Genomic DNA, 12,443 nt, shown 5'->3' on the forward strand with positions numbered 1-12,443 from the left:
GGTCCAGCCTCCAAACATTACCACCAATTAAATTGTTCCTGTCCTTAAGTCTACGTACCACAGAAAATAAATAGATTCTTTCTGAAAAAAAAAAAAAAAAAGTATTATTGCCACTTATATTACTTAGTCGTATATTAGGCTTGCACTGAAAGTGTAACTATAGCTAAAGATACTGTGTATGAAGATAATAAAAGTCAACAGATTGGGTCAGAAATCTTCCAAAAGCAATGTGAAGTTTTTTCTGATGCATCACCAACCCCTCCTTCCAATTAATGCTATTGAGAATAATCATGAATATCATTGATAAGCTTACTATTAAATGATTGAACAGCTCATCATCTACCAGCTTAAACCTCCACAGAAAAGATCCACTCGAAGCTGCACATATTCCAAAGAATTTCCCGCAGTTGTAACTTGTTAATTATTAAATGAGTCTAAAATAATTACAAAATACAAAGTAATTACAATTATTAAATGAGTCTAAAATAATAACAAAGTTTAATGAACTGGTTCAACATCAAAATTCAATATCTAACCAAAAATATACTTTCTGAGGGATGACAAATTAAATTTTCTCAAGAGACTTCATAGTATGATCTGTCTGTCTTATCTTCATGAGGATATTTCTCAAGCTCTCTGCTATTCCTTCCCACTCTGTTGCCTCTGGGCTCTAAGAAGGTACATTACTCAAATGATATATGTTGGAAAATATCCAAAACTACATGAATATAGCAGATAACCAGACGAGTAAGATAAATAAAAGCCAACTTGTTGAAGTTTAAGTGCTGACATTATTCTGCACATTCATCATCATACTAGCTCTCAGGTTTTCTGTTCAGGATATTGTTCTTTGATTTTTTTTTTAATATTTTTTTTTTAACTGGGAGACATTCCAGAAATAGACATTTTGATGACTTAATTTTTTTTTTTTTTTAAGTAATAAATCTTAAGGGACAAATGTCCAGCTAAATTAAATTAGCTGGGAGGGAACAACGTAACATAATGCTTACTCTTTAAGAAAAATCTAGTAATTTAAATAATTATGTTCAATCCACCAGTATCTTGCAAAAGACACAAGTGAATCATGGAAGCACCAATATTTCTATTTTTCAGTGGAAAAGTGAAGGCATCAGGAAAATTTGGAGCATCTTCCCACAGAAGATATTTTCTAAGCATTTTTCTAGAAATCACCAAATCTTAGAGAAAGTTTTTGCAGTCAACAATAATAAGTTCTGCCTAAAGCCTCGGCCACATGGCCATCACTTGTTTCCTGGACTGAGTCTCATTCATCTACTGCATAACTATATCCCCATTTCTCCCAGTCACTGACATAAGCTGAAACCTGCACTGGTCGGGGGAAAGGAAAAGAAGTGCAGAACTGGTCAGTCCAAAAAGTGATGACATTAACATCAATGTGGTTTCATGCAAACCCCTTAAGAGGCTACTGTTCGTAAGTGTACAGTAAGTGTTACTTCTACTTTACAGTTACTCATACTGTAAGTGTATGCCTAATTAATACCAGCAAGTCATTCCTTTACTAATTTTTTTTTTCATTTATTGTACACAAATATTTTTAAGAGAACAAAATCCATTTAGGGAAACATAAAACATAATACCGTGTATTGTCCATGTGCAGTACTTGTTCTGCACTGACCCTACATGCAAGCCAAAATATCAGGAGCTAACGTGGCAGAAATAAGGGGAACATCTGAGTCTAAACAATCTTTTGCTTTCATTTTAACATCATGAAATTATAAAGCCATTAGCTATATTTAAATATAAACAACAATAAGATGCTCACCCTATGAGGAATAACTTGTTCATTTTTATTTAATTTTTTACATCACATTATTTATAAATACAGAAGGTTGAAGGCTTCCTACATGGAAAGGATTTGTTCCACTATCTCAAGTAAAAACCTTCCAAACTCACTACAGACTTTTATGCAGAAATTACGACTTTTGTGCCAAACTTTTATGCAATGTGTCCTCAGTTTTCTCAATACATACTGCAAAGAGTTGGAAGTAGCACAGTGCTACGAGAATTCACATTACCACACAGAATTTTTAACTATATCACTGCAGATCACATGCAACCAGGAATGAAAATGGAAAGGATGTCTTAATGCAGAGAAATTCTTTCAGTCTCATATTTCATGTGAGCTGGCCTAGTTTTCCACATAACTTAAATACTATCAGGTCATAGATTTACATCACTGAGTTAAATCAGCGCAGACTACACAGACCCTCCTGCTTCAAATGGAATGCCTTTTGTCGTTCAACTTTATGTTGTTTCTATGCAACTTCAATTCAAGTGAAAACATTTTGATTCATTTCAATTAAACTGTATTAGAAATCACTTTTATCAAATTGATTTTCATTTTAATGGCAAAAGTCTCTATGTAAAAATCTTTAAAAAAAGCCTTAAGGTTTTTTGTCAAGGGCCCTTAACGCCTGTCATTAGCCTTCAACCAGTGCCACACACTGAACTCAGTGAGAGGAAATGGTTTTATGGATAGGCAGTTTCTGCCATATATTCACTGAATTGCAGAGAAGCATCTTTGTCTTTTTCTTCTGACCTATTATCCCTATCTGAGGGCTGCTTTAGGCTGATGCCAAAACAGCCTGCAAGAGCCAGTTTGGCTCTTCCAGGTACATGGATATGTATTTTATCTGTTACAAACTGTCTAATTTATACTTATAAAGCATCTATTGCTCTTTTGCATTATTTATCAAATTTCCGTTTTCAGAGCGTAATTTGAAAACATTTCAGCTTTTTCCCCATCTTCAGTTTTTATAGAAAAGTTACTTTTAAAATCTCCCTGAAATGATACTGTCATCAGCCCTGTAGTCATATCACACATAGAATCAGATTTAACAACTTTGCAAAATCCTGGTTTAAACATGTATAACTTATTTTCAGTGTCTGTAAATATTTTGCTTACCAATATCAGCTTCCCTGTGATTCTTGATATATTCAGCAAGCTCAAAATTTCCCGCTATTATAGCCACCTAAAGGATTGTAAAATAGTTATAATTAACACACTGTCATCACTTATTAAGTAGGAAAATATGCATGTTACATTACTGATAAACATCATACAAACATATTTTCATTTTGCAAAGCGGAGGAACTGTTTATTGTTTCTCTTCTGCAACTACCACACACAACACCTTTCTGAAACAATGTTGAGATGATATCCCAACCTATTTGTAAGCAGCACTGCCAGTGCCCCTGTTTCCCATTTACTAAGAATGCTGTGATCGTGGGTGTCTCGGGAGACTGCTAGAAGAGCTGTGGCTTTTTGTGTTGTGGCAGTCAAAACCAGCAGTGAACATTAAACACACCATCCTCAAAGCTCTGGGAGCTGTACGGATGTGTGGAGAATGCTGCAGGAGCCGGCTCAGAGAGACACCCTGAAGATATTATTTCCCTTTAATTGCTCCTGCTGCACTACTTACCTGAAAAATGAAAACAGGAGCTAGAATGCAACATACATGGGATAACTAGGGAAGAAATACCGAGACCTACAAGTATTCAGGTACCACTAGGACATGACAAAATATTAAAAAAGAGAAACTGGTAAAGTTTATGCATATGTATAGAACGTAAAGTGTTTTCATAAATATAGTTCTAAATTAATCAGTTTCTTTTTCATTTATTTCCTGGTTGTTGAACACAGATGTGTAACTACTATTCCAAATTATCTAAATGAACTTAAAAAGAGAACCACCTCCACTGGATATGAGAACAGTGATTTGGTTCTGCCATTACTGTCTCCTCACTTTTTCTTATTCTCCTATTTTTGCCCTGGCTATTGAGCAATTGTCTTTTCTGGCTCCATTTTGCAGCTTGATATTATGACTGACACTGTTCCCCTAATGGCACTGTGGCTCTCCTAATGGAGGTTAAATGGGCTAAGCTGGGCTTGCCTTTCTCAGAGAAGCTTCTCCATATACAGGGTGCAGGCTAAAAAAATTTTTTTTAAATCTTATTTAAGGACTCCCCTGAATATAGGGCTACTGTCAGTCATGAGAAATTATTGAAAACTCAGAAAAAACTCTGAGCTATGACCAAGAAATATTGTGGGATGGTTGTACCACTCCATAAACCTCAAGGATGAATAAAAATGCAAAGGAAGACTGAAGTGCTGAAATGGTCTCAGAAGGTGTATGAAGTACAGTTAATGTGAGTAATATCTTTTACTGTAACAAGCGTAAGACGTTATTTCTGCACTCACCACAGGAAATTGAATGGACAATGTTATTTACTATTAACCAAAACAAACTAATATGGAAATCCTCAAAAATGAAGACTTTATGCAGAAGCAACAAGCTACAGACAGAAAATCTTGACTATTATGTATTTAAGAGTTTCCAAATCTGCTTTAATGGTAGACTCAGAGCAAGCTTAAATCATGTGTCATGACCATTACATCCCTCTCACCTAAAAATAAAATAATTACACATATTTTCCACATTTCTCATTCAGCATTGATTATTTACACCACGTCTCTTTCTGTCGTTAGCGCATCCCATGCAGGGCTCAGACTGGGTTTACTATATATCCTACCACAACACCGGCAGAAGTCTCACTGAAATGCAGTATTACAATGACTATTTGCTACAGGCATGGGTGCACTGCCTTACAAAGAAGAACTCACTGCAATACTCCTAACTGAAACTAGATGGGATTGTTGAAAGTTAGATTATCACACTCTTTTCTTCCTTCTACAGTCCTCCTGGTGATTCCATTTAAGGCCCTTCTTTAGGCCCAAGACTCCAACTGTAATAGTCCTTATGCTTCAAGCCGTTATTCACGAATCCTTCCTATATGCAGACCTGGAAATCCTTGCGGAAGGACACAGATTTATACAAGTGGTTTCAAACACAGTGAAGTAATCTCCAATTTATCTTTTGGTCTGAAGATTGATTAGTTTAGGTTGTAAAGTTTACTGGCTAGCAAAGTACAAGCAGGACTTTACAGAAATTACTAGATTTTAAGTATAATACCTTATCAGAATAAATGTTTTAGATTACCAAGCAAAGTTTAAAACAAATAAATGAGCATACCATTCATCATGTTTATGCCCTGAATCAAGGTTTTCCCCCAATTATTTTCTTTTAATGCTTTTCATCATCAGGCTCCATCTTTTTTTCTTGACAAATTGTTTCTTGCTTTGTTAAAAATTTCTATCCAACATAAAGGCTAAATACAGTAATTATGTTTTCTTTTTGTTTCAAGTGTATCTATTTCATGGCAGAAATTCTATTCCATGTTTGTATAGCACTAAGCAGTTATACTCACTACGTGTATACTTGTGTTTTAAAATAATCCTCAGTAGGCAGCCATCAGCATGGCATGTGCAGTATAATAATTTTTGTCCTTTAAATAATTAACCCACATACGATATCACTGTACTTACTAGTGAAAATCATGTAATTATTTTCTCATTACAATATTAACAGTAAGGAAATGCTTTGCTTTGGGCACTTCTCAGTTGTGTTACATCAAATGTTGATGGATTCTTGGGAGCAGAATGCAATACTGTGAATCAATAACACTGGTTCAGCTTAATCCCACTTCTGCTTTTAGACCACGGTTGAAAAAATAGAGTGTTTCTTCTCAGATATGTCATAAGACTTCTGCGTGCCATAATATCTGCAAAGATCAGGGAGGTCACAGAGGTAGATCGGTGCACTGCCACCACATCACCAACAGAGGCAATTATCCATCTGAAAATTACTATTTTAACCACTAGTAAGACAACCTTTATTCCAGGAACTACTCCTGAAAGAAACTGCTTCTCAGCATGGATAACATATCAGAATCTGGCTCCCAGCCTCCTCTGTACAGCCTCTGAAGCGTAACACATGATTCTCCCTGGCAAACAGCACTAGGAAAGGAACAGCAGAGCTGTACAAATGCTATCTCTTTAACTTCACATTCTGCAGCCTGGCTTGGTTCAGGTTCACAAAAGCAACTTTTCTGTGTAGATCAGGGGTTTCTCTGCATTATAAGCAAGCAATGACACCTTTCTTCAACATTACCCCTAATTAGCATGCAAAATTCAAACAGGGAATTCACCAGTGACAGGCAGCCTGCTAGACAGCAGCCCTGCTACTCGAATGAAAGAATTTTTAATAGAGAGTAGATTTTCAAACTCAAGTATGAACATGCTGTTCAAGTGATAAACACATTTTATTACGTGAAAAAATATTGCCAGATAGCTAGAAGACAGCTTGACAGAGAATTGTTCCTGTACTTGCTTCTGAATCAAGCACTAGATTCAGCAAGCTCAAGGTACCATTTCTCTCCATTTAATTTACTTCAATTCGCTAAAAACAGCATGTAAAATTCTAACAGCAAAAAATGAAGGAAAAGTATGTTAAGATCTAAAGAAAGCAAGAAGAAAAAGTTTAAAAGTACAAATATTTCTTGGCATAACATCAATGTACTTCACTTGAATTTGACGGGTAAAGAGTGTGGGAGAAAGTGAAGTCAGAGAAAAATCGAAAAGATACAAAATTATACTCATTCAGTTTTTACAGTTGCAAACTACAAAGCACAGCAACTGCAGCCTCTTCTCCATCAAAATGGATCTTGAACCCAAGTTATAGTGTGTTCAAATAAAACTATAAACGTGAATGCATTAGGACAAGTGAATGGTCTTCACAGGATCCAGGCCTTGAACCAAGTTAAGCTGGTGTAAAGTCTCCCCTCGACTAAGATGAAAACTAAATCAGAGCCTAATTGGAGTTCTATATTTGTACTAAATTTCTTTGTACTTTAGGAAAAAACAAACAAAAAAAAAAAAAAACAAAAAAACAACACCACCACCACCACAACTAATGTACTATCTTTGCAGAAAATACTAGAGATTCATTCTCTACAAGCTTCATAACTTATATGGGTTTAAATAGACATATTTTTCTTTTCAGGATGTTCCGTAGTCAAGTGCCATATTTCTAATTGAGAGGTTATGGCGGGAAAGAAGGTTTTGCTTGGGTTTTTTTTTGATCACAAGCCATCTCTTCTTGGCAGTGAAAAAGTAGCACAGCCAGCAAAACTACAGTGAAAGTTCTTCTCCAATTCCAGTGGGAACTGGATTCCAGTCATCAAAATGCAGCACATGCATGTTTACAGACATGAAATATTACCATCAAAGGCTGGAGGTAGCACTTTACAACTAGAGGCTATCTACGATTCTGTTATGCTGAAGCTTCAGAAATTGCAGCTCTTTAAAAAGTGCATATACAGCAGTCTTACTCCAATTCAGGTTCTTTCATTCCTGCAGCAAATATCCTTTAATTCTGTCCTTTTGCCACAGATGAGATATCTTACATCAAAAATCTGCATGTTCTCAATCATGTTATTCTGTAAAGGGGTTATCAAACCTATTTATGCATCTTCTAAAAAAAAAAAAAAACACTGATCTAAAATTTCCACTAAAACCTGCAATTTTTTTGCCCTATTTTTAAAGAGTGTCTTTACTTTGCATCAGCTCCAGAATCAGAAAGCCTGCACCTCCAGCATCACAGCACAGTGTCAGTCAACGTCCAGCTGAAAAGCGTGACTACGTAGTTTGAGTACAGTGCTTTCAGATCCCAACCAGGACCTCTATCTACTGCCCTGACATTTGGTTGGGATCTCTGCCATATATTCTACAGTACAATATAGGGAACAGAAACTCTCTCGGGGCTTTTCTTATCATCACTAGAGGCAATTTTATAGGAATGATAGTAACCAAAGTGAATCATTTATCAGTTTCCTCCCCTCTAAGTTAACTGACCCCACTAAAGGTGTTAACACAGACACCTAATTATTTTAAAATTACATTTGATAACACATGACTGGCCTGAATAAGTACAAACACAACAGGGAAGTGAGCAGAAAGTAAAGCTAGGCAGGAAGACGTATCTTAGTAGGAGGTAACTCATACAAAATAAAAAGAAAGTAGGGTAAGTGCAGGCAGCTAGACGGGCAGTATCACCTCCTATTTCCACGACACTGTCTTCATAATGTCATCGTAACAAAAAGTTAATGGAGTCCCTGAAAGAGGTCACAGCCGAGACACACTCGGAGGGCTGTGAAGCACCGAGCCACGGGGTTAACGAGTCGCTGGGCAAGGCAGCGGCGCGGAAGCGAGGGCTGGTTGTCACTGTCAGGGTACGTAATGCAGAGCTGTGTGTTTATATGGATATTTTCTCTGCCTTGGCAGAAGCAGAGCCTGCTACAGCCACCCCATCGTCTCACTTACTGTCTCACAAACAGATGTTTCTTTCAAACGATGCAACTGGTTACAGTGCCTTCCTACTTGCTGTGCCAGGCAATGCCAGATGCTCTCTGCCACCACGCTAGTGAAGAAGGGGAGATTAACTGACACTTGGCTAGTTGCTATGGATGGTAACTAGGTGACAGTTCAGCGAAGTAGAAACTTGAATGAACGAAGTAGTCGTGACGCAGAGACTGGGGGGGAGCAGGCTGGGTACAGGGGCACCCCATGATTGCTACTTCAGCACAGGGCACTGGACGAGGAATGAAACCCTCATAGCTGCTCAGGCACCTTTAGAAGAGTGTTTCTGAGTCCTGCCATCACATTATTCTCATCATCCGGCTTTCTGATATTTACAGTCAGAAATGTTTCCTCTGGACACAGGCAGTTTTCAAGTTGGCTTTCAGAAATTAAATATTTGACGCATCTGGTTAGTTCTGCTTTCCTGAATCTTGTTCCCCAAAGAAATTTAGTGTAAATAATGGCAAATAAGACTACTTTGAGTAAACAGAGAAACCTGACAGATGTCCAGTTACAGGTTTCAGTGCAACGGTTTCATAATGTTTTCAGACTCTGGACCAGATATAAGTAGCAGCACTGACTCACAATGTCTCTCTGTTTAGCCTCATACATGCAGTTCTCAATATATCAGTTGCTTACACTCGAGTATTTAGATTTTTTTGACTGTGATTAATTCAGTGTTTCGTTCCTTTCAGGAAACTGGAAATTATATATACACTTTACCTGTCACTAACCTTTTACAATTGATTTTTTCCGCTCTTGAAACGTATCACAGGTAGAGGTTATATTAAATTAGAGCAAGATCTTTGTAGCCTGTTAGCAAATACAATTTTAGAGCTTTATAGGTTACTCCATGAAAGGCAAGCACCAAAACTAAATCACATTATTGCTCCTTGGAACAAACTGCTCCACCCAATAAGAAACAACACAAAAAAGACTGAAATTGAAGTTGTCCCCTCTTAAGTGCAGCCAATTAACTTTGACAGACTTTCTCTATGGGAGTGAGGCCAACTCCCGGTTCCAGTAACGTCTCTCAGTTCAGTTATGTTTCCCTCTCAATCAAGGCTGCTGCACTTCCTTCTGCACACGCTTAAATTTTAGACAAGGCAAGACATAAAGCTTTAAAATGCTCTGCCTCAACGGAGACCGGAGGAAGCCATTTGTGGCTGCAATTCACAATAAGCAGTTCATGATAAAATAGTCAGCACTCCCCACCTGCTTTTTCTGCCCCTCTTCTATCAGACAATTTCACTTTCCTGATGAAAGTACATTGCATTATTCTTCCCTTCAGGGCTGATCTTTCACCCTTCCATCGTCTCTGCTACCCAGCAGTGCTCACTAAATGATAGTCTTTCAAGAACGCATGAAATTGCAATGAGTTCAGGTATGGCACCACACATTAAAGGAGATAGCTCTATCCCAGGACAAAATGCAATTTAGGCTTGACTTTGCTCTTCCTCAGTCAGGCAGTGGAAACACAGATGGACATACAAGATACTCTGAGGTACATCTACCTTACGTGTTCCCATCTTCAGGTGGAATTGGAAGAAAGAGGTGATACAACCCTGCGAATGAGCCTGTAACCGCAAGACTCTCCAGAAATTGCTTTCCACTTAAAGCACAGATTACAAAATCATAAATTATTTATTGTACCACTGAGAACTGTATTATTCTAACAATGGAGAAACACCTGCAAGCAGTCACAGCCATTTTGCAATAGGATCCACAGTTAGCAGAGACTCACGAGAAATCAACACAAGTGAATTTAGAAGGAATGGTTGGGATCACTTCCTTAGTGAAAACGGCTGCCAGAAAAGCTCTTCCATGTGTCATAACTAGGATGTGTTTCCTTAATATTAAAAATATAAATATTAGCATTTTTAATAAGCATAAGTTTCCAGGCCAAAATCATATCAACAATTCACTCAATAGCTGCAATATCAAGAGGCGATAATCCAACTGCAAGGCAATCTCTAAATCATTCCATTGTAATCACAACCTTTAGAGACAGGCACCTCTTTAATTTGATATAAAAAAATCTAATGGTACTTCCTGTGGGGCAATGAAAAGGCAACATAGTTCTACTTCAACATATTTCTATCATGTCTTCTCAAAAGAAAAAGCTCTCCTATTAGGGGGAGGTAAACGCTTTCTGGAGTCTAAAGCCACTTTGAAGTTTGCCACAGTGTACCATCAGGTATGTAGTAGTCATCCACAAAGACATTAGAAAGCTAAATTTAGGTTGTTAAATGCAAAGACCCTGCTCCCATGTACGCTCATGCATGCCCATGCAGTGCAAGGCACCATGAGGTTCCATCCCTGATAAATAGTGACACAAAATCATGCAGCATGCTCTGCAGCCTCTGAAAAAAAAAAAAAAAAAAAAAAAAAAAAAAAAAAAAAAATCTTAAATCGATATGCATTAGTTGCTCTCGTATATGAGAAGCATGTAGATTTTAAAACTCTCTTCAGTGGTACAGATGGAGTTCGATTTGGAAAAGCAAGAAGCAATCTGCGTTCCAAATTCCTTTTCCATAGGTGTGGGAGAAAAATGTACTGATCAAACACTATTGGTTTCTTACACAACTGCAGAGAGCTTGTACACGAAGGTATGCTTATTTATTCAGTAAATAAAAGAACATATCTAGAACCCAGTTTCCTTTGGAAATACATTATTTTGTAATAGGTTAGCAAAATATGACAATTTGGCAAACATTGTTCTGAGCTCAAATCACAACAAAGCCTTTAGGTATTTTTAGTTAGAAAAGACATTAAGAATTCAATAAATACAACGCAATGGGGTTTTTTTCTGAACCAGCTAGAAAATCCTATACAGTTACATAACTATAAATCTAAAATAGAAATGCTGAATAATCATGAATTCTGTATTTTACTTTCCAAAATCAAAGGGCAAAGTGTCATCCCACATTTTGTAGTTGTATTGATTGCAGATGATTTTTGACTTTCAGACAACATTGTAGAATAAAACTAGCGGAAGCTTCTTAGTTCACCTCATTATAAAATAAAACCAAACTCTCGATTAATATACTATTAATATCACTAATTCACCCTCTTTTCTTCCACTCTCTTTCAGCGCTCTTGAATACTTATCATATGGATGACATGAAACACGACCTCAAGAAGATACATATGTTTACATTATGGAAATCTACATTTACATTTACACTCCAAAACTTTATTGAAAGTAATCAGTTTTGAAGTTGAGATGTAATACATCTAACTAGAAGTATGTCAGAAGTGAATTACTATTTTGAGAAGTTTATAGTTGTGTAATACTTTGTACATATAATAAGATACTAATGTTTTTGATGAAAATATATCAGAACTGAAAGGCTTTATTTGATAAATTAATAAATTAATTTTATTAATTTGAAGCCTTATTTCAGGTATAACATTTTCAAGTTTCAGTAAAACTCACTGAAATAAGAGGAATAAGATACACATAGAATAAAGAAAAGCAGTAGAATTAAAATTTTTTTTCTTTAAATAATAGTCAGTAAAGAGTTATACTATGTGTAGAAATAACCCACATTCTCTATCAGGACAATACAATGCTGACAATTTTCCTAAATTACTCCATAGTAATGTTAGGAAAGACTAGAAGTAAAAAAAAAAAAAAAAAAAAAAAAAAAAAAAATCATACTCAGCATTTTCATACATGCTTCTCTCCTGGACAGAAAATAATTCTTAACAATTTTAATTATATAATGTAATACAATCTTAATATTATGCATTTTGAAAGGAACTAACTTTGTATATTAATGTATTTGATGTCCAGTAGATGGCAAAATATCAGCAACCATCACCTTTAATCTTCTTGAAAGTTGCTTAATTTAAACCCCAAAGTATATTTTTTCTTCTTTTTCTTTCTAGTCTCCACTTTCTATTTCATCGGATAGCAGGATTAGCTTTACCTTTTGGATGTTTTCTGTATGTTATCTGCTTGAAAGACAATTTCATCTTCATCAGTTCTTGATACAACAAAGCACAATAATGTTACTATCCTTTAAATAGTCTTTTGAAGACAGTTTCTTCACCACTGAATTTTTTTTCTCCAAAGGCATGATGCTGCTACTGTTCCCAAATTTGCCAGCACATGTTAGCATACTGTGTACAAAAATCTCTT

At 36.3% G+C, this 12,443-nt stretch overlaps 1 protein-coding gene across 1 annotated transcript in view; it reads right to left on the minus strand.

Moving 5' to 3' along the window:
- Positions 1-12,443, minus strand: part of SHANK2 (SH3 and multiple ankyrin repeat domains 2) — a 323,086-nt gene that overhangs the window by 277,947 nt on the left and 32,696 nt on the right. Inside the window, exon 9 of the mRNA XM_033006803.2 lies at positions 2,945-3,011. Coding sequence (XP_032862694.1) covers positions 2,945-3,011 — 67 coding nt within the window. The remainder of the gene's footprint in view (positions 1-2,944; positions 3,012-12,443) is intronic.

The sequence above is a fragment of the Tyto alba genome, unplaced genomic scaffold, assembly GCF_018691265.1.
Source record: "Tyto alba isolate M040663 unplaced genomic scaffold, T.alba_DEE_v4.0 Super-Scaffold_8, whole genome shotgun sequence".
Classification (NCBI taxonomy): Eukaryota; Metazoa; Chordata; class Aves; order Strigiformes; family Tytonidae; genus Tyto; species Tyto alba.